Source organism: Salmo salar, chromosome 29 (assembly GCF_965601325.2).
Source record: "Salmo salar chromosome 29, fSalSal1, whole genome shotgun sequence".
Lineage (NCBI taxonomy): Eukaryota > Metazoa > Chordata > Actinopteri > Salmoniformes > Salmonidae > Salmo > Salmo salar.
The window spans coordinates 37,905,001-37,929,262 of NC_138319.1; the positions used below are offsets into that span (position 1 = coordinate 37,905,001).

The window sequence follows — 24,262 nt, forward strand, 5'->3', positions numbered from 1 at the left end:
CTGATAGCAGGTTGTTAACACCCTGCTCTGTTCTGGCTGATAGCAGGTTGTTCCTACCCTGCTCTGTTCTGGCTGATAGCAGGTTGTTATCACCCTGCTCTGTTCTGGCTGATAGCAGGTTGTTAACACCCTGCTCTGTTCTGGCTGATAGCAGGTTGTTATCACCCTGCTCTGTTCTGGCTGATAGCAGGTTGTTATCACCCTGCTCTGTTCTGGCTGATAGCAGGTTGTTAACACCCTGCTCTGTTCTGGCTGATAGCAGGTTGTTAACACCCTGCTCTGTTCTGGCTGATAGCAGGTTGTTATCACCCTGCTCTGTTCTGGCTGATAGCAGGTTGTTAACACCCTGCTCTGTTCTGGCTGATAGCAGGTTGTTAACACCCTGCTCTGTTCTGGCTGATAGCAGGTTGTTATCACCCTGCTCTGTTCTGGCTGATAGCAGGTTGATCCTACCCTGCTCTGTTCTGGCTGATAGCAGGTTGTTATCACCCTGCTCTGTTCTGGCTGATAGCAGGTTGTTATCACCCTGCTCTGTTCTGGCTGATAGCAGGTTGATCCTACCCTGCTCTGTTCTGGCTGATAGCAGGTTGTTATCTACCCTGCTCTGTTCTGGCTGATAGCAGGTTGTTATCACCCTGCTCTGTTCTGGCTGATAGCAGGTTGTTCCTCACCCTGCTCTGTTCTGGCTGATAGCAGGTTGTTAACACCCTGCTCTGTTCTGGCTGATAGCAGGTTGTTCCTACCCTGCTCTGTTCTGGCTGATAGCAGGTTGTTAACACCCTGCTCTGTTCTGGCTGATTGCAGGTTGTTCCTACCCTGCTCTGTTCTGGCTGATAGCAGGTTGTTATCACCCTGCTCTGTTCTGGCTGATAGCAGGTTGTTTCTACCCTGCTCTGTTCTGGCTGATAGCAGGTTGTTATCACCCTGCTCTGTTCTGGCTGATAGCAGGTTGTTAACACCCTGCTCTGTTCTGGCTGATAGCAGGTTGTTCCTACCCTGCTCTGTTCTGGCTGATAGCAGGTTGTTATCACCCTGCTCTGTTCTGGCTGATAGCAGGTTGTTCCTACCCTGCTCTGTTCTGGCTGATAGCAGGTTGTTATCACCCTGCTCTGTTCTGGCTGATAGCAGGTTGTTATCACCCTGCTCTGTTCTGGCTGATAGCAGGTTGTTATCACCCTGCTCTGTTCTGGCTGATAGCAGGTTGTTCCTACCCTGCTCTGTTCTGGCTGATAGCAGGTTGATCCTACCCTGCTCTGGATGTAAATCGCTGGCCTGTGCTATGCAACAGCCCTGTTGTCCCACGCAGTGGACAGACAGCTGGACATACAGCAAGCTACTGAAGTGCCTCTGACGTCTGCCTAATGGCAAAGCAAGCAACACACACAGCCTCGCTGCCTGCCTGCAGGATGAATCATTCAGCCACGCTGCCTGCCGGATGAATCAGTCCATTCAGCCTCCTCCCCTCCCTCACACCCTCTCTCTCTCTCTCTCCTCTGTTCACTGAGAGATGTGTACTGTCAGGGTAATATTTATAGCTCTGGAGGTCCGCCTGCCGTCACTGAATCCACATGCAACTCAATGCTAAATATAGCCTCCTCTCGCCCTCTCTCCCTCACTTTCCCCATCTGTCAGCATCCGGCAGACGAAGGGACGAACAGGGGGCCAGCGATTCCCACCCACTCTACTCTCTCTCTGAGTAGGGACTCTCTGTTGGCTCTCTAACCCATGAGCAGGAAACACACCCAGATGCACTCTAACCCATCTGCAGGTTCAAGCTGTGCTCTCGTTGCATTGTGGGCTGTCTAACCATGCAGGTTCAAGCTGTGCTCTCGTTGCATTGTGGGCTGTCTAACCCATCTGCAGGTTCAAGCTGTGCTCTCGTTGCATTGTGGGCTGTCTAACCATGCAGGTTCAAGCTGTGCTCTCGTTGCATTGTGGGCTGTCTAACCATGCAGGTTCAAGCTGTGCTCTCGTTGCATTGTGGGCTGTCTAACCATGCAGGTTCAAGCTGTGCTCTCGTTGCATTGTGGGCTGTCTAACCCATCTGCAGGTTCAAGCTGTGCTCTCGTTGCATTGTGGGCTGTCTAACCATGCAGGTTCAAGCTGTGCTCTCGTTGCATTGTGGGCTGTCTAACCATGCAGGTTCAAGCTGTGCTCTCGTTGCATTGTGGGCTGTCTAACCATGCAGGTTCAAGCTGTGCTCTCGTTGCATTGTGGGCTGTCTAACCCATCTGCAGGTTCAAGCTGTGCTCTCGTTGCATTGTGGGCTGTCTAACCATGCAGGTTCAAGCTGTGCTCTCGTTGCATTGTGGGCTGTCTAACCATGCAGGTTCAAGCTGTGCTCTCGTTGCATTGTGGGCTGTCTAACCATGCAGGTTCAAGCTGTGCTCTCTCTCGTTGCATTGTGGGCTGTCTAACCATGCAGGTTCAAGCTGTGCTCTCGTTGCATTGTGGGCTGTCTAACCATGCAGGTTCAAGCTGTGCTCTCGTTGCATTGTGGGCTGTCTAACCAGACATACAAGGTTATTAGTATGGTTTAAACCCAGACTTACACCTCTTTCACATAGGATTCACCGTCTTGGTGTAAGATTTTTATTTATTTAAATCAAAGAATGTTTTAAAGAACTCAATTTATACAGTCCCATTTTTTATTTTTTTTATCATATTCTTGCCGAGATAAACCGTGTACATCTCCCGTGCACATGCCGGAAAGTTTCTGAGTGTCAGTAGCCATGGGGCTCATAGGGGTGGACATTATCTGAATACATCCATTAAATATACACCATCACAATGTAATTTTCATTCATTTAGGCAGGTTCTAAGAAACATTACAACAATTTATTTTCTAAATAATTTAATATCTTGTGAGTATAGTTTTGAAAGTATCTTCATCATGATACCGGTAGAAAATAATAACAATCAATATTAACAACAGCATACAAGTCTTGTGTTTATATTTCACAACCTTCGCAGGCTTTTAGAGTAGCCTATATGCAATCAAGCACAAATAATAATCCTACACTTGATTTAGACTACATTATAGCTGTTAAATGTTTCTGATCAGTGATCAGTGATTTAGACTACATTATAGCCTGTTAAATGTTTCTGATCAGTGATTTAGACTACATTATAGCCTGCTAAATGTTTCTGATCAGTGATTTAGACTACATTATAGCCTGTTAAATGTTTCTGATCAGTGATTTAGACTACATTATAGCCTGCTAAATGTTTCTGATCAGTGATTTAGACTACATTATAGCCTGTTAAATGTTTCTGATCAGTGATTTAGACTACATTATAGCCTGTTAAATGTTTCTGATCAGTGATTTAGACTACATTATAGCCTGCTAAATGTTTCTGATCAGTGATTTAGACTACATTATAGCCTGTTAAATGTTTCTGATCAGTGATTTAGACTACATTATAGCCTGTTAAATGTTTCTGATCAGTGATCAGTGATTTAGACTACATTATAGCCTGTTAAATGTTTCTGATCAGTGACAGATGGGAAAACGAATACATGAGCTATAAGCCTACCACCTCCACTTACAATGGCTTGCGAAAGTATTCACCCCCTTGGCATTTTTCCTATTTTGCTGCCTTACAACCTGTAATTAAAATTACATAGATAACAAAGCAAATCTCTGTCTATCTAGATCCTCTGTAGCTCAGAAGGTAGAGCACGGTACCTTCTTAGCAGGCTAGATCCTCTGTAGCTCAGTCGAACATGGTACCTTGGTAGCTAGCTAGATCCTCTGTAGCTCAGTCGAACATGGTACCTTGTTAGCTAGCTAGATCCTCTGTAGCTCTGTAGAACACAGTACCTTGTTAGCTAGCTAGATCCTCTGTAGCTAGGTAGAAAACAGTACCTTCTTAGCTAGCTAGATCCTCTGTAGCTCAGTCGAACATGGTACCTTGTTAGCTAGCTAGATCCTCTGTAGCTCTGTAGAACACAGTACCTTGTTAGCTAGCTAGATCCTCTGTAGCTAGGTAGAAAACAGTACCTTCTTAGCTAGCTAGATCCTCTGTAGCTCAGTCGAACATGGTACATTGTTAGCAAGCTAGATCCTCTGTAGCTCAGTAGAACATGGTACATTGTTAGCTAGCTAAATCCTCTGTAGCTAGGTAGAACACGGTACCTTCTTAGCTAGCTAGATCCTCTGAATATCAGTTGGTAGAGCACGGCACCTTGTTAGCTAGCTAAATCCTCTGTAGCTAGGTAGAACACGGTACCTTCTTAGCTAGCTAGATCCTCTGAATATCAGTTGGTAGAGCACGGCACCTTGTTAGCTAGCTAAATCCTCTGTAGCTAGGTAGAACACGGTACCTTCTTAGCTAGCTAGATCCTTTGTAGCTCAGTCGAACATGGAACCTTGTTAGCTAGCTAGATCCTTTGTAGCTCAGTCGAACATGGTACCTTGTTAGCTAGCTAGATCCTCTGTAGCTCTGTAGAACACAGTACCTTGTTAGCTAGCTAGATCCTCTGTAGCTCAGTAGAACATGGTACCTTGTTAGCTAGCTAGATCCTCTGTAGAACATGGTACCTTGTTAGCTAGCTAGATCCTCTGTAGCTCAGCAGAACACGGCACCTTTTTAGCTAGCTAGATCCTCTGTAGCTAGGTAGAACATGGTACCTTGTTAGCTAGCTAGATCCTCTGTAGCTCCGTAGAACACGGTACCTTGTTAGCTAGATCCTCTGTAGCTAGGTAGAGCACATGGCACCTTGTTAGCTAGCTAGAGCCTCTGTAGCTCAGTAGAACACGGTACCTTGTTAGCTAGCTAGATCCTCTGTAGCTCGATAGAGCACAGCACCTTGTTAACTAGCTAGATCCTCTGTAGCTCAGTAGAACACGGTACCTTGTTAGCTAGCTAGATCCTCTGTAGCTAGGTCGAACACGGTACCTTGTTAGCTAGCTAGATCCTCTCTAGCTCAGTAGAACAGGGCACCTTGTTAGCTAGCTAGACCCTCTGTAGCTCAGGTAGAACATGGTACCTTGTTAGCTAGCTAGATCCCTGTAGCTCAGTAGAACACGATACCTTGTTCGCTCGCTAGATCCTCTGTAGCTCAGGTAGAACACAGTACCTTGGTTGGTAGCTAGCTAGATCCTCTGTAGCTCAGGTAGAACACGGTACCTTGTTAGCTAGCTAGATCCTCTGTAGCTCAGTAGAACACGGTACCTTGTTAGCTAGCTAGATCCTCTGTAGCTAGGTAGAACATGGTACCTTGTTAGCTAGCTAGATCCTCTGTAGCTCAGTAGAACACGGTACCTTGTTAGCTAGCTAGATCCTCTGTAGCTCAGTAGAACACGGTACCTTGTTAGCTAGCTAGATCCTCTGTAGCTCAGTAGAACACTGTACCTTGTTAGCTAGCTAGATCCTCTGTAGGTCAGTAGAACACGGTACCTTGTTAGCTAGCTAGATCCTCTGTAGCTCAGTAGAAAACGTTACCTTGTTAGCTAGCTAGATCCTCTGGTAGCTAGCTAGATCCTCTGTAGCTCAGTAGAACACGGTACCTTGGTAGCTAGCTAGATCCTCTGTAGCTAGGTAGAACATGGTACCTTGTTAACTAGCTAGATCCTCTGTAGCTCAGTAGAACACGGTACCTTGGTAGCTAGCTAGATCCTCTGTAGCTAGGTAGAACATGGTACCTTGTTAGCTAGCTAGATCCTCTGTAGCTCAGTAGAACAGGGCACCTTGTTAGCTAGCTAGATCCTCTGTAGCTCAGTAGAACATGGTACCTTGTTAGCTAGCTAGATCCTGTAGCTCAGTAGAACACGGTACCTTGTTAGCTAGCTAGATCCTCTGTAGCTCAGTAGAAAACGTTACCTTGTTAGCTAGCTAGATCCTCTGGTAGCTAGCTAGATCCTCTGTAGCTCAGTAGAACACGGTACCTTGGTAGCTAGCTAGATCCTCTGTAGCTAGGTAGAACATGGTACCTTGTTAGCTAGCTAGATCCTCTGTAGCTCAGTAGAACACGGTACCTTGGTAGCTAGCTAGATCCTCTGTAGCTAGGTAGAACATGGTACCTTGTTAGCTAGCTAGATCCTCTGTAGCTCAGTTGAACAGGGCACCTTGTTAGCTAGCTAGATCCTCTGTAGCTCAGTAGAACATGGTACCTTGTTAGCTAGCTAGATCCTGTAGCTCAGTAGAACACGATACCTTGTTAGCTAGCTAGATCCTCTGGTAGCTAGCTAGATCCTCTGTAGCTAGGTAGAACACAGTACCTTGTTAGCTAGCTAAATCCTCTGTAGCTCAGTAGAACACGGTACCTTGTTAGCTAGCTAGATCCCCTGTAGCTAGGTAGAACACGGTACCTTGTTAGCTAGCTAGACCCTCTGTAGCTCAGTAGAACATGGTACCTTGTTAGCTAGCTAGATCCCCTGTAGCTAGGTAGAACACGGTACCTTGTTAGCTAGCTAGATCCTCCGTAGCTCAGCAGAACACGGTACCTTGTTAGCTAGCTAAATACTTGTGAGGGGTAGAAAGTGCATGTAAAAGCAGCTGTGCTGTTCTGCCATTGGCTAGCATGGACTGCCTGGATAAAGCCTAGGCTAATTAGCCCAACAGTAGCAACGTCACTCAGTCTCACCTCCAGCATCATTGGTCCGAGAGCATCCTTGTCGATGATGCTTTGGCCCGTCGACGACACATCGGCCTTCTGTACCTCCTCCTCATTGGCCGCGGCTGCTTTCTCTGTGGGAAAGACAACCAATAACATGTCTTATTGTCTTTCCTTTTTACCTAACATGAGGAAGTCACAGCTTCATCAACAGTCAGGTCGTTGAACTGAGCAGACAGCGTAGATAGAGGAATCAAATGGCACCATTATTTTTTATGTTTTTAAGCATTGTCACACACCAGGGTGCCTTTAGTGATGCTGCAACAAAGTTCAGAGAGGAGTTTCTTTGGGGTTACAATGACCATACCACTGTACTGGCAATATTAACTCAGTAAGACCATACCACTGTTCTGACAGCATCAAATCAAATTGTATTTGTCATACGCGCCGAATACAACAGGTGTTGGACCTTACAGTGAAATGCTTACTTACAAGCCCTTAACACTTATTTTTCTTTAAAACGGCATTGTTGGTTAAGTAAAACGTAAAAAATAAAAACAACAAATAATTAAAGAGCAGCAGTAAAATAACAGTAGCGAGACTATATACAGGGTATTACGGTACAGAGTCAATGTGGAGGCTATATACAGGGTATTACGGTACAGAGTCAATGTGGAGGCTATATACAGGGTATTACGGTACAGAGTCAATGTGGAGGCTATATACAGGGTATTACGGTACAGAGTCAATGTGGAGACTATATACAGGGTGTTATGGTACAGAGTCAATGTGGAGACTATATACAGGGTGTTACGGTACAGAGTCGATGTGGAGGCTATATACAGGGTGTTACGGTACAGAGTCAATGTGGAGGCTATATACAGGGTGTTACGGTACAGAGTCAATGTGGAAGTTATATACAGGGGGTACCGGTACAGAGTCAATGTGGAGGTTATATACAGGGGGTACCGGTACAGAGTCAATGTGGAGGTTATATACAGGGGGTACCGGTACAGAGTCAATGTGGAGGCTATATACAAGGGGTACCGGTACAGAGTCAATGTGGAGGTTATATACAGGGGGTACCGGTACAGAGTCAATGTGGAGGCTATATACAGGGTGTACCGGTACAGAGTCAATGTGGAGGTTATATACAGGGGGTACCGGTACAGAGTCAATGTGGAGGTTATATACAGGGGGTACCGGTACAGAGTCAATGTGGAGGTTATATACAGGGGGGTACCGGTACAGAGACACCGGTACAGAGACAATGTGCAGGGGCACCGGTTAGTTGAGGTAATATGCACATGTAGGTAGAGTTAAAGTGACAATGTATAAATAATAAACAGACAGTTGCAGCAGTGGGTAGCCAAATAGGTAGCAATTTGAATATCCATACCACTGTACTGTACTGACAGCATTAGATCAGTAAGACCATACCACTGTACTGATAGTATTGGATCAGTAAGACCATACCACTGTACTGATCGTATTATATCAGTAAGACCATACCATTGTACCGATTTTATAGGTGAAGAGTCAGCGTAATTCCTATCTACAGACAGTGTAGGATCCTTCATATCTCCTCCAGTCAGTGATAGGGTTAATATGCATGCAGAGACCCCTTATGTTCAGAGCACAGTCTGCTCTACTTCTAAAAATGAGTGTCTGTGTAGAGGAACTAGGGCTGGGTCTGTATGTGGAGGAGCTAGGGCTGGGTCTGTATGGAGGAGCTAGGGCTGGGTCTATATGGAGGAGCTAGGGCTGGGTCTGTATGGAGGAGCTAGGGCTGGGTCTGTGTGGAGGAGCTAGGGCTGGGTCTGTATGGAGGAGCTAGGGCTGGGTCTGTATGTGGAGGAGCTAGGGCTGGGTCTGTATGGAGGAGCTAGGGCTGGGTCTGTGTGGAGGAACTAGGGCTGGGTCTGTATGGAGGAGCTAGTGCTGGGTCTGTATGGAGGAGCTAGGGCTGGGTCTGTATGTGGAGGAGCTAGGGCTGGGTCTGTATGGAGGAGCTAGGGCTGGGTCTGTGTGGAGGAGCTAGTGCTGGGTCTGTATGGAGGAGCTAGGGCTGGGTCTGTGTGGAGGAGCTAGGGCTGGGTCTGTATGGAGGAGCTAGGGCTGGGTCTGTGTGGAGGAGCTAGGGCTGGGTCTGTATGGAGGAGCTAGGGCTGGGTCTGTGTGGAGGAGCTAGGGCTGGGTCTGTATGGAGGAGCTAGGGCTGGGTCTGTATGGAGGAACTAGGGCTGGGTCTGTATGGAGGAGCTAGGGCTGGGTCTGTATGGAGGAGCTAGGGCTGGGTCTGTGTGGAGGAGCTAGGGCTGGGTCTGTATGTGGAGGAGCTAGGGCTGGGTCTATATGGAGGAGCTAGGGCTGGGTCTGTGTGGAGGAGCTAGGGCTGGGTCTGTATGGAGGAGCTAGGGCTGGGTCTGTATGTGGAGGAGCTAGGGCTGGGTCTGTATGGAGGAGCTATGGCTGGGTCTGTATGGAGGAGCTATGGCTGGGTCTGTATGGAGGAGCTAGGGCTGGGTCTGTATGGAGGAGCTAGGGCTGGGTCTATATGGAGGAGCTAGGGCTGGGTCTGTATGGAGGAGCTAGGGCTGGGTCTGTATGGAGGAGCTAGTGCTGGGTCTATATGGAGGAGCTAGGGCTGGGTCTGTATGGAGGAGCTAGGGCTGGGTCTGTATGGAGGAGCTAGGGCTGGGTCTGTATGGAGGAGCTAGGGCTGGGTCTGTGTGGAGGAGCTAGGGCTGGGTCTGTATGGAGGAACTAGGGCTGGGTCTGTATGTGGAGGAGCTAGGGCTGGGTCTGTATGGAGGAGCTAGGGCTGGGTCTGTATGGAGGAGCTAGGGCTGGGTCTGTGTGGAGGAGCTAGGGCTGGGTCTGTATGGAGGCACTAGGGCTGGGTCTGTATGTGGAGGAGCTAGGGCTGGGTCTGTATGGAGGAGCTAGGGCTGGGTCTGTATGTGGAGGAGCTAGGGCTGGGTCTGTATGTGGAGGAGCTAGGGCTGGGTCTGTATGTGGAGGAGCTAGGGCTGGGTCTGTATGGAGGAGCTAGTGCTGGGTCTGTATGGAGGAACTAGGGCTGGGTCTGTATGGAGGAGCTAGGGCTGGGTCTGTATGGAGGAGCTAGGGCTGGGTCTGTATGGAGGAGCTAGGGCTGGGTCTGTATGTGGAGGAGCTAGGGCTGGGTCTGTGTGGAGGAGCTAGGGCTGGGTCTGTATGGAGGAGCTAGGGCTGGGTCTGTATGTGGAGGAGCTAGGGCTGGGTCTGTATGGAGGAGCTAGGGCTGGGTCTGTATGGAGGAGCTAGGGCTGGGTCTGTATGGAGGAGCTAGGGCTGGGTCTGTATGTGGAGGAGCTAGGGCTGGGTCTGTGTGGAGGAGCTAGGGCTGGGTCTGTATGGAGGAGCTAGGGCTGGGTCTGTATGTGGAGGAGCTAGGGCTGGGTCTGTATGGAGGAGCTAGTGCTGGGTCTATATGGAGGAGCTAGGGCTGGGTCTGTATGGAGGAGCTAGTGCTGGGTCTGTATGGAGGAGCTAGGGCTGGGTCTGTATGTGGAGGAGCTAGGGCTGGGTCTGTATGGAGGAGCTATGGCTGGGTCTGTATGGAGGAGCTAGGGCTGGGTCTGTATGGAGGAGCTAGGGCTGGGTCTGTATGGAGGAGCTAGGGCTGGGTCTGTATGGAGGAGCTAGGGCTGGGTCTGTATGGAGGAGCTAGGGCTGGGTCTGTATGGAGGAGCTAGGGCTGGGTCTGTATGTGGAGGAGCTAGGGCTGGGTCTGTATGGAGGAGCTATGGCTGGGTCTGTATGGAGGAGCTAGGGCTGGGTCTGTATGGAGGAGCTATGGCTGGGTCTGTATGGAGGAGCTAGGGCTGGGTCTGTATGGAGGAGCTAGGGCTGGGTCTGTATGGAGGAGCTAGGGCTGGGTCTGTATGGAGGAGCTAGGGCTGGGTCTGTATGGAGGAGCTAGGGCTGGGTCTGTATGGAGGAGCTAGGGCTGGGTCTGTGTGGAGGAGCTAGGGCTGGGTCTGTATGGAGGAGCTAGTGCTGGGTCTGTATGGAGGAGCTAGGGCTGGGTCTGTATGTGGAGGAACTAGGGCTGGGTCTGTATGGAGGAGCTAGTGCTGGGTCTGTATGGAGGAGCTAGGGCTGGGTCTGTATGTGGAGGAGCTAGGGCTGGGTCTGTATGGAGGAGCTAGGGCTGGGTCTGTATGGAGGAGCTAGGGCTGGGTCTGTATGGAGGAGCTAGGGCTGGGTCTGTGTGGAGGAGCTAGGGCTGGGTCTGTATGGAGGAGCTAGGGCTGGGTCTGTATGTGGAGGAGCTAGGGCTGGGTCTGTATGGAGGAGCTAGGGCTGGGTCTGTATGGAGGAGCTAGGGCTGGGTCTGTATGGAGGAGCTAGGGCTGGGTCTGTATGGAGGAGCTAGGGCTGGGTCTGTATGGAGGAGCTAGGGAACAGCTGAGGAGAGAGCAGGAAAGGAAGAGGAGAGGGAGAAGGAGAGGAAGAGGAGAGAAGAGGAGGAGGAAAGAGAGAAGAGGAAAGGAAGCGAAACAGAAGAGAAGGATGAGAAGGGAATCGTGAGTCACTAGTACGCTGGCAGCACACACACATTTCTATTTCCACTGTGTGAAAACAGAGGAGAAAGAGTCGACGATGAGAAGCAGCATCCTCCGTCCTGCATGACACACACGTTGATGTGTGAATCAGCAGGTCTGGTGCAGGTCCAGCAGAATCCGGTAAACCAGCACAGTGCTGCAATAAGTACATCATTACTCACTTTCGGTCATTCAGAGACTTGAAGCCACTCCTGCGCGTTATCTTGGCTGTGTGCTTCTGGTCGTTGTCCTGTTGGAAGGCGAACCTTTCACCCCAGTCTGAGGTTCTGAGCGCTCTGGAGCAGGTTTTCATCAATGATCTCTCTGTACTTTGCTTGTAGGGATGGTGACAGGATTCCTCCAGACGTGACGCTTGGCATTCAGGCCAAATAGTTCCATCTTGGTTTCATCAGGCCAGAGAATCTTGTTTCTCATGGTCTGAGAGTCCTTTAGGTGTCTTCCGGCAAACTCCAAGCGGGCTGTCATGTTCCCTTCGATCCGGCCACTCTAACATAAAAGGCCTGATTGGTGGAGTGCTGCAGAAATGGTTGTCCTTCTGGAAGATTCTCCCATCTCCACAAAGGAACTCTGCAGCGCTTTCAGAGTCACCATCAGGTTCTTGGTCACCTCCCTGACCAAGGCCCTTCTCCCCAGATTGTTCAGTTTGGCCGGGCGGCCCTCTCTAGGAAGAGTCTTGGTGGTTCCAAACTTCTTCCATTTAAGAATGATGGAGGCCACTGTGTTCTTGGGGACCTTCAATGCTACATAAATGTTTTGGTACCCTTCCCCAGATCTGTACCTCGACACAATCCTGTCTCAGAGCTCTACGGACAATTCCTTTGACCTCATGACTTGGTTTTTGCTCTGACATGCACTGTCAACTGTGGGACCTTATCTAGACAGGTGTGTGTCTTTCCAAATCATGTCCAATCAATTGAATTTACCACAGGTGGATTCCAAGTTGTAGAAACATCTCAAGGATGATCAATGGAAACAGGATGCACCTGAGCTCAATTTCAAATCTCATAGCAAAGGGTCTGAATAAATAAGGTATTTCAGTTGTTTTTTGGGGGGGGGGTTTTCCACACTTGCAAAAATGTCTAAAAACCTGATTTTGCTTTGTCATTATGGGGTATTGTGTGTAGAAATGATTTAATTTCTACACACAACAAAATGTGGATAAAGTCAAATGGGTCTGAATACTTTATGAATACACTGTAGCTGTATAGAAATCGACCATGGTGACAATCCACCAATTTAAGGAGAATGTACAGACGATGTGCCGAGATAAGCAACACTCAAAAGAACATAAGTTAGAGTACTAAATTAATGTTTTCATGAATGGCTATCAAAAGGACAGATCAGTTGACGTGATGTGGTCCAGACTAAATGTTCGGATGATTGGTCATGTGTTACATGTATGCTTATAATTCATTTCTAAATACTACTGTACATTTAGGATGAAGCCTACTTTTGAAGTAGATCTCACGAGTAGAGGACACTTTCCTTTCTTCCTGGGCCAATCAAATTATCCTGGACCTACCGTCAAGTTAGCAGGTTGTTAGCTAGGTAACATGACCGAACAACTTTGTTTATCAAACCAATAATTAACGACCCGGGACTTGTTTAAAAACGGCCCGCGGCATGGTTTGTGAAATTACATCAAATCTGTGTGAAATCGCACAGGAAGAAATAAAAGCTAGTGATATTGGTCATAGTTGAACTGGTTGGGCGAGAGACAAGCTGTTTTCTTTGTTAGTTGAACTGGTTGGGCGAGAGACAAGCTGCTTTCTTTGTTAGTTGAACTGGTTGGGCGAGAGACAAGCTGTTTTCTTTGTTAGTTGAACTGGTTGAGCGAGAGACAAGCTGTTTTCTTTGTTAGTTGAACTGGTTGAGCGAGAGACAAGCTGTTTTCTTTGTTAGTTGAACTGGTTGGGCGAGAGACAAGCTGTTTTCTTTGTTAGTTGAACTGGTTGGGCGCTGTTTTCTTTGTTAGTTGAACTGGTTGGGCGAGAGACAAGCTGCTTTCTTTGTTAGTTGAACTGGTTGAGCTAGAGACAAGCTGTTTTCTTTGTTAGTTGAACTGGTTGAGCTAGAGACAAGCTGTTTTCTTTGTTAGTTGAACTGGTTGGGCGAGAGACAAGCTGCTTTCTTTGTTAGTTGAACTGGTTGAGCTAGAGACAAGCTGTTTTCTTTGCTGTAAAGCTGCAAGCATGCCTGTCGTGAAGCTGCTCTATTTGCCCGGGCTGGCTGATTACAGATCCCAAACGGGCCGGCTGGCTGATTACAGATCCCACACGGGCCGGCTGGCTGATTACAGATCCCAAACGGCCGGCTGGCTGATTACAGATCCCACACGGGCCGGCTGGCTGATTACAGATCCCACACGGGCCGGCTGGCTGATTACAGATCCCAAACGGGCCGGCTGGCTGATTACAGATCCCAAACGGGCCGGCTGGCTGATTACAGATCCCAAACGGGCCGGCTGGCTGATTACAGATCCCACACGGGCCGGCTGGCTGATTACAGATCCCACACGGGCCGGCTGGCTGATTACAGATCCCACACGGGCCAGCTGGCTGATTACAGATCCCAAACGGGAAGTAAAGTGGATATTATTGGTCCAGCGCAAACAAGAGATTAGTGGCTGTTCCTTAACAAATTCAACAGAATTTATCAACAAAACTGTATTAACATTTATTAACAGGCACCAGCAGGTTCCTTTGACTGGTAGGGCTGAAATGTTTTGTGATATCATATGAAAAAGTAGTACGGTATTGTAAAAATGTTGGTCTCGAAGTATCAACACATTTTGTTGTACTGTGATATTACCGTGGTACATGTATATTACCATGGTACAGGTATATTACCATGGTACAGGTATACTGTGGTATTACCATGGTACAGGTATATTATCATGGTACAGGTATACTGTGATATTACCATGGTACAGGTATATTACCATGGTACAGGTATATTACCATGGTACAGGTATACTGTGATATTACCATGGTACATGTATACTGTGATATTACCATGGTACAGGTATATTACTGTGGTACAGGTATACTGTGGTATTACCATGGTACAGGTATATTACCATGGTACAGGTATACTGTGGTATTACCATGGTACAGGTATATTACCATGGTACAGGTATACTGTGGTATTACCATGGTACAGGTATATTACCATGGTACAGGTATACTGTGGTATTACCATGGTACAGGTATATTACCATGGTACAGGTATACTGTGGTATTACCATGGTACAGGTATATTACCATGGTACAGGTATACTGTGATATTACCATGGTACAGGTATATTACCATGGTACAGGTATATTACCATGGTACAGGTATACTGTGGTATTACCATGGTACAGGTATATTACCATGGTACAGGTATACTGTGGTATTACCATGATACAGGTATACTGTGGTATTACCATGGTACAGGTATATTACCATGGTACATGTATACTGTGATATTACCATGGTACAGGTATATTACCATGGTACAGGTATATTACCATGGTACAGGTATACTGTGGTATTACCATGGTACAGGTATATTACCATCGTAGAGGTATATTACCATGGTACAGGTATATTACCGTGGTACAGGTATATTACCGTGGTACAGGTATACTGTGGTATTACCATGGTACAGGTATATTACCATGGTACAGGTATACTGTGATATTACCATGGTACAGGTATATTACCATGGTACAGGTATATTACCGTGGTACAGGTATACTGTGGTATTACCATGGTACAGGTATATTACCATGATACAGGTATACTGTGATATTACCATGGTACAGGTATATTACCGTGGTACAGGTATACCGTGATCTACCCCATCAGGTCCTAATGGCCTGGTACTCAGGGCTCTATTGTCCCTCCATCAGGTCCTAATGACCAGGTACTCAGGGCTCTATTGTCCCTCCATCAGGTCCTAATGACCTGGTACTCAGGGCTCTATCGTCCCTCCATCAGGTCCTAATGACCAGGGACTCAGGGCTCTATTGTCCCTCCATCAGGTCCTAATGGCCTGGTACTCAGGGCTCTATTGTCCCTCCATCAGGTTCTAATGGCCTGGTACTCAGGGCTCTATCGTCCCTCCATCAGGTCCTTATGGCCTGGTACTCAGGGCTCTATTGTCCCTTCATCAGGTCCGAATGGCCTGGTACTCAGGGCTCTATTGTCCCTCCATCAGGTCCTAATGACCAGGTACTCAGGGCTATATTGTCCCTCCATCAGGTCCTAATGGCCTGGTACTCAGGGATCTATTGTCCTTCCATCAGGTCCTAATGGCCTGGTACTCAGGGCTCTATTGTCCCTCCATCAGGTCCTAATGACCAGGTACTCAGGGCTCTATTGTCCCTCCATCAGGTCCTAATGGCCAGGTACTCAGGGCTCTATTGTCCCTCCATCAGGTCCTAATGGCCAGGTACTCAGGGCTCTATTGTCCCTCCATCAGGTCCTAATGGCCTGGTACTCAGGGCTCTATTGTCCCTCCATCAGGTCCTAATGACCAGGTACTCAGGGTTATATTGTCCCTCCATCAGGTCCTAATGGCCAGGTACTCAGGGCTCTATTGTCCCTCCATCAGGTCCTTATGGCCTGGTACTCAGGGCTCTATTGTCCCTCCATCAGGTCCTAATGGCCTGGTACTCAGGGCTCTATTGTCCCTCCATCAGGTCCTAATGGCCTGGTACTCAGGGCTCTATTGTCCCTCCATCAGGTCCTTATGGCCTGGTACTCAGGGCTCTATTGTCCCTCCATCAGGTCCTAATGGCCTGGTACTCAGGGCTCTATTGTCCCTCCATCAGGTCCTAATGGCCTGGTACTCAGGGCTCTATTGTCCCTCTATCCGTTCCTAATGGCCTGGTACTCAGCACTCTATTGTCCCTCCATCAGGTCCTAATGGCCCGGTACTCAGCACTCTATTGTCTCTCCATCAGGTCCTAATGGCCTGGTATTCAGGGTTCTATTGTCCCTCCATCAGGTCCTAATGGTCTGGTACTCAGGGCTCTATTGTCCCTCCATCAGGTCCTAATAGCCTGGTATTCAGGGCTCTATTGTCCCTCCATCAGGTCCTAATGGTCTGGTACTCAGGGCTCTATTGTCCCTCCATCAGGTCCTAATGGCCTGGTATTCAGGGCTCTATTGTCCCTCCATCAGGTCCTAATGGTCTGGAATTCAGGGCTCTATTGTCCCTCCATCAGGTCCTTATGGCCTGGTACTCAGGGCTCTATTGTCCCTCCATCAGGTCCTAATGGTCTGGTACTCAGGGCTCTATTGTCCCTCCATCAGGTCCTAATGGTCTGGTATTCAGGGCTCTATTGTCCCTCCATCAGGTCCTTATGGCCTGGTACTCAGGGCTCTATTGTCCCTCCATCAGGTCCTAATGGTCTGGTACTCAGGGCTCTATTGTCCCTCCATCAGGCCATAATGGCCTGGTACTCAGGGATCTATTGTCCCTCCATCAGGTTCCAAAGGCCTGGTATTCAGGGCTCTATTGTCCCTCCATCAGGTCCTAATGGTCTGGTACTCAGGGCTCTATTGTCCCTCCATCAGGTCCTAATGGTCTGGTACTCAGGGCTCTATTGTCCCTCCATCAGGCCATAATGGCCTGGTACTCAGGGATCTATTGTCCCTCCATCAGGTTCCAAAGGCCTGGTATTCAGGGCTCTATTGTCCCTCCATCAGGTCCTAATGGTCTGGTACTCAGGGCTCTATTGTCCCTCCATCAGGCCATAATGGCCTGGTACTCAGGGATCTATTGTCCCTCCATCAGGTTCCAAAGACCTGGTATTCAGGGCTCTATTGTCCCTCCATCAGGTCCTAATGGTCTGGTACTCAGGGCTCTATTGTCCCTCCATCAGGTCCTAATGGTCTGGTGCTCAGGGCTCTATTGTCCCTCCATCAGGTCCTAATGGTCTTGTACTCAGGGCTCTATTGTCCCTCCATCAGGTCCTAATGGTCTGGTGCTCAGGGCTCTATTGTCCCTCCATCAGGTCCTAATGGTCTGGTGCTCAGCACTCTATTGTCTCTCCATCAGGTCCTAATGGCCTGGTATTCAGGGCTCTATTGTCCCTCCATCAGGTCCTAATGGTCTGGTACTCAGGGCTCTATTGTCCCTCCATCAGGTCCTAATAGCCTGGTATTCAGGGCTCTATTGTCCCTCCATCAGGTCCTAATGGTCTGGTACTCAGGGCTCTATTGTCCCTCCATTAGGTCCTAATGGTCTGGTATTCAGGGCTCTATTGTCCCTCCATCAGGTCCTTATGGCCTGGTACTCAGGGCTCTATTGTCCCTCCATCAGGTCCTAATGGTCTGGTACTCAGGGCTCTATTGTCCCTCCATCAGGTCCTAATGGTCTGGTATTCAGGGCTCTATTGTCCCTCCATCAGGTCCTTATGGCCTGGTACTCAGGGCTCTATTGTCCCTCCATCAGGTCCTAATGGTCTGGTACTCAGGGCTCTATTGTCCCTCCATCAGGCCATAATGGCCTGGTACTCAGGGATCTATTGTCCCTCCATCAGGTTCCAAAGGCCTGGTATTCAGGGCTCTATTGTCCCTCCATCAGGTCCTAATGGTCTGGTACTCAGGGCTCTATTGTCCCTCCATCAGGTCCTAATGGTCTGGTACTCAGGGCTCTATTGTCCCTCCATCAGGCCATAATGGCCTGGTACTCAGGGATCTATTGTCCCTCCATCAGGTTCCAAAGGCCTGGTATTCAGGGCTCTATTGTCCCTTCATCAGGTCCTAATGGTCTGGTACTCAGGGCTCTATTGTCCCTCTATCAGGTCCTAATGGCCTGGTACTCAGGGCTCTATTGTCCCTCCATCAGGTCCTAATGGCCTGGTACTCAGGGCTCTATTGTCCCTCCATCAGGTCCTAATGACCAGGTACTCAGGGCTCTATTGTCCCTCCATCAGGTCCTAATAGCCTGATACTCAGGGCTCTATTGTCCCTCCATCAGGTCCTAATGACCAGGTACTCAGGGCTCTATTGTCCCTCCATCAGGTCCTAATGACCAGGTACTCAGGGCTCTATTGTCCCTCCATCAGGTCCTAATAGCCTGATACTCAGGGCTCTATTGTCCCTCCATCAGGTCCTAATGACCAGGTACTCAGGGCTCTATTGTCCCTCCATCAGGTCCCAATGGCCTGGTACTCAGGGCTCTATCGTCCCCCCATCAGGTCCTAATGGCCTGGTGCTCAGGGCTCTATTGTCCCTCCATCAGGTCCTAATGGCCTGGTACTCAGGGCTCTATTGTCCCTCCATCAGGTCCTAATGGCCTGGTACTCAGGGCTCTATTGTCCCTGTAACATCTCTGACATCAATATAAACACATTGAAAATCACATCAAAAACACATCACCAAAACAGCATCATGCTTTTAAAACTCACCTCACTGTGATTGGTCAATTTGAAGAAAGAAATTCAACAAGTTCAAATTGAGTGTAAAACATGGTGTTTGTGGATGTTGTTTAAAAGTCTAAACACAATGAAATGGACAGCACTTTCTAACGTGATGATTAATACAAAAACACCTATATGTGTATTAGAGCTCATTCATAGGCCTATATAAGAGCCCAAGCCCCCCCCCCCCCCCCCAAAAAAAAATAATTAATTAAAATAATGATTGTGCCATTATACAAAACATTGCCAACCTGATATTACACAAGGAAAAATATATATACTGATTCAATATATCTTTGGTACATAATTGGTCTAGCCTAAATTAAACAAATTCAGATTTAGCTTTCAATTATAGCGAATTGTTTTACATTTTAAACAGTCTACATATAGGACTTTAATAATGAATACATATATAATTAGACTGGACACATTATCTTTGGCTATACAGAATAAAACACAAAGATGGGTTTACATCTCCTGTCCTCTTTCCTTCGTTCCTTTCTCCAGCACGCAGAGAGAGGGCCAGTTTAATGAAATCTGTTTTGTTGTGGTAACTACTATCGATGTTCCTGAACAGATTTCACTTGCTTTCCCACATTAAGCACTGAGTAGCTACAGGAATAAGGTTGGAGAACCCATTGGCATACAGAGTTGGGGCGGGGAAAATCACATGTGGCGCAGCGAAATTACCGGAGTAGACTACTCAACATGAGTGGAAAAACATACCGGAGGGAAACTGGCCCCCATTCACTATTCCGGTGCATACGGATGACATGTCTTCATGCCCCGTTCCTGTTCCTGTCCGTGTGATAATGAGCCATTCTAAATCTAATTTGACATATTAGTAAAGACAAGATTAAATAAAGAAAAGTCTGATCAGTGTGCAGCCTGAGGTAAGCAAGCTGGTTTTTTTTACTTTCTCAAATCCTCCAGTCTAAAGTCGCATCATGCAGCCCATATATGTTTTGATTTTTAAGACATTAAGGTAACTAACTCTGTGTTGTTGTTGTTTGTGTCGCACTGCTTTGCTTTATCTTGGCCAGGTCGCAGTTGTAAATGAGAACTTGTTCTCTACTAGCCTACCTGGTTAAATAAATAAAGGTTAAATAAATACAATTAAAAAACATTAAGGTTTGTATAATTCAAAGTTGCCAAATAACTCTAAATTTAGCATATAGGACCTGTTTCAAACTTTTATGCTCAACATAGGACACTTCAGCCGTGGGACTATTTCTTCATTGAGCGGTTGTTGCTCCAGGGCCTATAATCATTATTTAGCAGCAGTGTAGGTGTGCCTAGTTAAATAAAAAGGTTAAATACAAACAACATTGGTGATCAGCCAGTGTTTCTGAGCACTATAGACCACATCCTCCCTGGCACTACCTCACACGACAGACTCAACACACTGACAGGCTGTGGCATTGATAATGCATGGTGGGATGTTGTAAGATTAGTTTTTTTATTGAAACCCAACAAGCTCAACGGTAATTAAGAATATATTTCTCTGCATTTACACAGGCAGTCCATTCTGATATTTTGCCAATAATTGGTCTTTTGACCAATCAGATCAGACATTTTGCCAATAATTGGTCTTTTGACCAATCAGATCAGACATTTTGCCAATAATTGGGCAAAAGATCAGAATTGGGCTGTCTGTGTAAATGCAGCCATTGGGTACGTCACCGGAAACAACAACAAAAATGGACCAATAAAGCAGTGCACTGCAGTGTAGCGCAGTGTCGTGTCGTGTAGTGCAGTGTATTGTAGTGTAGTGTAGTGTATTGTAGTGTAGTGCAGTGCAGTGTAGCGCAGTGTCGTGTCGTGTAGTGCAGTGTAGCGCAGTGTCGTGTCGTGTAGTGCAGTGCAGTGTATTGTAGTGTAGTGCAGTGCAGTGTATTGTAGTGTAGTGCAGTGCAGTGTAGTGCATTGTAGTGTCGTGTATTGCAGTGTAGCGCAGTGTAGTGTCGTGTATTGCAGTGTAGCGCAGTGTCGTGTCGTGCAGTGCAGTGTATTGTAGTGTAGTGCAGTGCAGTGTATTGTAGTGTAGTGCAGTGCAGTGTACTGCATTGTAGTGTCGTGTATTGCAGTGCAGCGCAGTGTCGTGTCGTGCAGTGCAGTGTAGTGTGGTGTAGTGCAGTGCAGTGCAGTGTAGTGCATTGTAGTGTAGTGCAGTGTCAAGCAGTGCAGCATCGTGCGGTGCAGTGCAGTGTATTGTAGTACAGTGTATTATAGTGCAGTGTATTGCAGCGCAGTGTAGTGCAGCGCAGTGTAGTGCAGTGTATTGCAGTGTAGTGTACCTTGCTCTTTGATCTGTCGTATCTGTTTGACAGTCTCCTTCAAGATAGCACATTTGTCTGGTTTGACGTTGAAGTTATCGATATCGTTGAAGTTAGCGAAGATCAGCTCGGCCAGCTCCTCGATGTACTTGTTCTCATGCTCACGGTTTCTCTTCTCGATGCTTTGTTTGGGGCTGAGGAGACAGGGAGGGGGCAGCATGAGACATGGCAGAGGTAGGGACAGATATAGAGAGACAGAGACGGTTAGAAAGACAGACAGACAGACAGACAGACAGACAGACAGACAGACAGACAGACAGACAGACAGACAGACAGACAGACAGACAGACAGACAGGGACAAATACAGAGAGTCAGACAGACAGAGAGAGAGAGACATGGAGAAAGAGAAAGCAGAAGCTTCCCATTCCTGACTCTGTTCACACTGATAGAACTGTGCTGAGCTGTCCAAGGTGTCACCTGTAGTAAAAAGGTACATGACAACAGCTTGGAGTTTGCCAAAAGGCACCTAAAGGACTCAGACCATGAGAAGAAAGATAGTCTGGTCTGATGAAACCAAGATTGAACTCTTTGGCCTAAATGCCAAGAGTCACGTCTGGAGGAAACCTGGCATCATCTCTACGGTGAAGCATGGTGTTGGCAACATCACGCTGTGGGGATGTTTTCTGCGGCAGGGACTGGGAGACTAGTCAGGATCGAGGAAAAGATGAACAGAGTAACTACAGAGAGATCCTTGATGAAAACCTGCTCCAGAGTGCTCATGACCTCAGACTGGGGCGAAGGTTCACCTTCCAACACGACAATGACCCTAAGCACACAGCCAGGACAATGCAGGAGGTGCTTCGGGACAAGTCTGACTGTCCTTGAGTGGCCCAGCCAGAGCCCGGACTTGAACCCTATTTAACATCTCTGGTGAGACCTGAAAATAGCTGTGCAGCAACACTCCCCATCCAACCTGACAGAGATTGAGAGAATCTGCAGAGAAGAATGGGAGAAACTCCCCAAATACAGGTGTGCCAATCTTGTAGCGTCATACCCAAGAAGACTCAAGGCTGTAATCACTGCCAAAGGTGCTTCAACAAAGTACTGAGTAAAGGGTCTGAATACTTATGTAAAAATGTGATATCTGGGGTTTTTTGTTCATACAGTTTTTCTTTGTCATTATGGGGTATTGTGTGTAGATTGATGAGAGGAAAAAACTATTTAATTAATTTTAGAATAAGGCTGTAATATAACAAAATGTGGAATAAGTCAATGGGTCTGAATACTTTCAGAATGCTCTGTGCATGTAAACAGGAGTAAGTGTGAACAGAAGCAGGATAAATAGATAGATTCTAAATGGTAACTGAAATCAGCGAACAGCAGTGTAGACATGGTAATAAACGAATCAATAATCATTTTAGCAGCAGTGTAGGTGTGAGGGAGAGCAGTAGTTAGCTATTTAACAGTCTTACGGTCAGGGGATAGAAGCTGTTTAGGAGTCTGTTGGTCTGTGCCTTGATGAACTGGTAGCACTGCTTCATACACCAGTAATTAGGAAGCGGTAGACAGGTGTCTTACCAGAGTTAGAATTATAACGGAAATATAGGGTTGACAATCATCATAATCATGATCAGCCAGCCAGGCGGTCAGCCAAGTCAGCCAGCCAGTCGGTCAGCCAAGTCAGGCGGTCAGCCAAGTCAGTCAGCCAATCGGTCAGCCAGCCAGGCGGTCAGCTGAGTCAGTCAGCCAGGCGGTCAGCCAAGTCAGTCAGCCAGGCGGTCAGCCAGCCAGGTGGTCAGCCAAGTCAGCCAGCCAGGCGGTCAGCCAAGTCAGTCAGCCAGGCGGTCAGCCAAGTCAGCCAGGCAGTCAGCCAAGTCAGTCAGCCAGGCGGTCAGCCAAGTCAGTCAGCCAGGCGGTCAGCCAGCCAGGCGGTCAGCCAAGTCAGCCAGGCAGTCAGCCAAGTCAGTCAGCCAGGCGGTCAGTCAGCCAGGCAGTCAGCCAAGTCAGTCAGCCAGGCGGTCAGTCAGCCAGGCAGTCAGCCAAGTCAGCCAGCCAGTCGGTCAGCCAGCCTTGTTTAACTGTACGTTTAGTTAAATAATCAGGTCTGTCTCTTACATAAGGTTAGGCTTATGATAAGTAGTTTATAACTCCACTAGCAGGCCTATAGCATCCTGAAGGTACTGTGCAGACTTAGAGCCGTGTTCAGTCTGTAGCTTTTCAGTCGCCTACAGAAAGTCAGAGTAAGAGCAAAGTAGTTTAGTATCGTAAAGTAGAGTTCCGTTTAGTTTAGTAGAGTTCAGTATCGTAAAGTAGAGTTCCGTTTAGTTTAGTAGAGTTCAGTATCGTAAAGTAGAGTTTAGTAGAGTTTAGTACAGTAGAGTTTAGTATAGTAGAGTTTAGTATAGTAGAGTTTAGTATAGTAGAGTAGAGTTTTGTATAGTAGAGCACAGTTTAGAATAGTTTAGTATTGCCAAGTAGAGTTTAGTAGAGCAGAGTTTAGTAGAGTGTAGTATAGTAAAGTTTAGTAGAGAATTGTCAAGTAGAGTTTAGTATAGTAGAGTATAGTAAAGTAGAGGTTAGTATAGTATAGAAGAGTTTAGTAGAGTATAGTAAAGTAGAGTTTAGTATAGTAGGGTTTAGTATAGTAGAGTTTAGTATAGTATAGTAAAGTAGAGTTTAGTATAGTATAGTAGAGTTTAGTATAGTAGGGTTTAGTATAGTAGAGTTTAGTATAGTATAGTAAAGTAGAGTTTAGTATAGTAGAGTTTAGTATAGAAGAGTTTAGTATAGAAGAGTTTAGTATAGAAGAGTTTAGTAGAGTAGGGTTTAGTATAGTATAGTCAAGTAGAGTTTAGTATAGTAGGGTTTAGTATAGTAAAGTAGAGTTTAGTATAGTAGGGTTTAGTATAGTAAAGTAGAGTTTAGTATAGTAGGGTTTAGTATAGTATAGTAAAGTAGAGTTTAGTATAGTAGGGTTTAGTATAGTATAGTAAAGTAGAGTTTAGTATAGTAGAGTTTAGTACAGTAGAGTTTAGTATAGTAGAGTTTAGTATAGTAAAGTAGAGTTTAGTACAGTAGAGTTTAGTATAGTAGAGTTTAGTATAGCAAAGTAGAGTTTAGTATAGTAGAGTTTAGTACAGTAGAGTTTAGTATAGCAAAGTAGAGTTTAGTATAGTAGAGTTTAGTATAGTAAAGTAGAGTTTAGTATAGTAGAGTTTAGTATAGTAAAGTAGAGTTTAGTAGTGTATAGTAGGGTTTAGTATAGTATAGCCAAGAAGTGTTTAGTATAGTAGAATTTAATATAGTAAAGTCACATTTAGTATAGTAGAGTAGAATTTAGCATAGTAGAGTTTAGTATAGTAAAGTCGAGTTTAGTATAGTAAAGTATAGTTTAG

General features: G+C 46.8%; 1 protein-coding gene across 1 annotated transcript in view; it reads right to left on the bottom strand.

The window, feature by feature from the left end:
- Positions 1–24,262, bottom strand: part of LOC106591314 (nuclear receptor coactivator 2) — a 168,327-nt gene that overhangs the window by 72,749 nt on the left and 71,316 nt on the right. Inside the window, 2 exon segments of the mRNA XM_082970808.1 lie at positions 6,590–6,693; positions 20,888–21,060. Coding sequence (XP_082826934.1) covers positions 6,590–6,693; positions 20,888–21,060 — 277 coding nt within the window.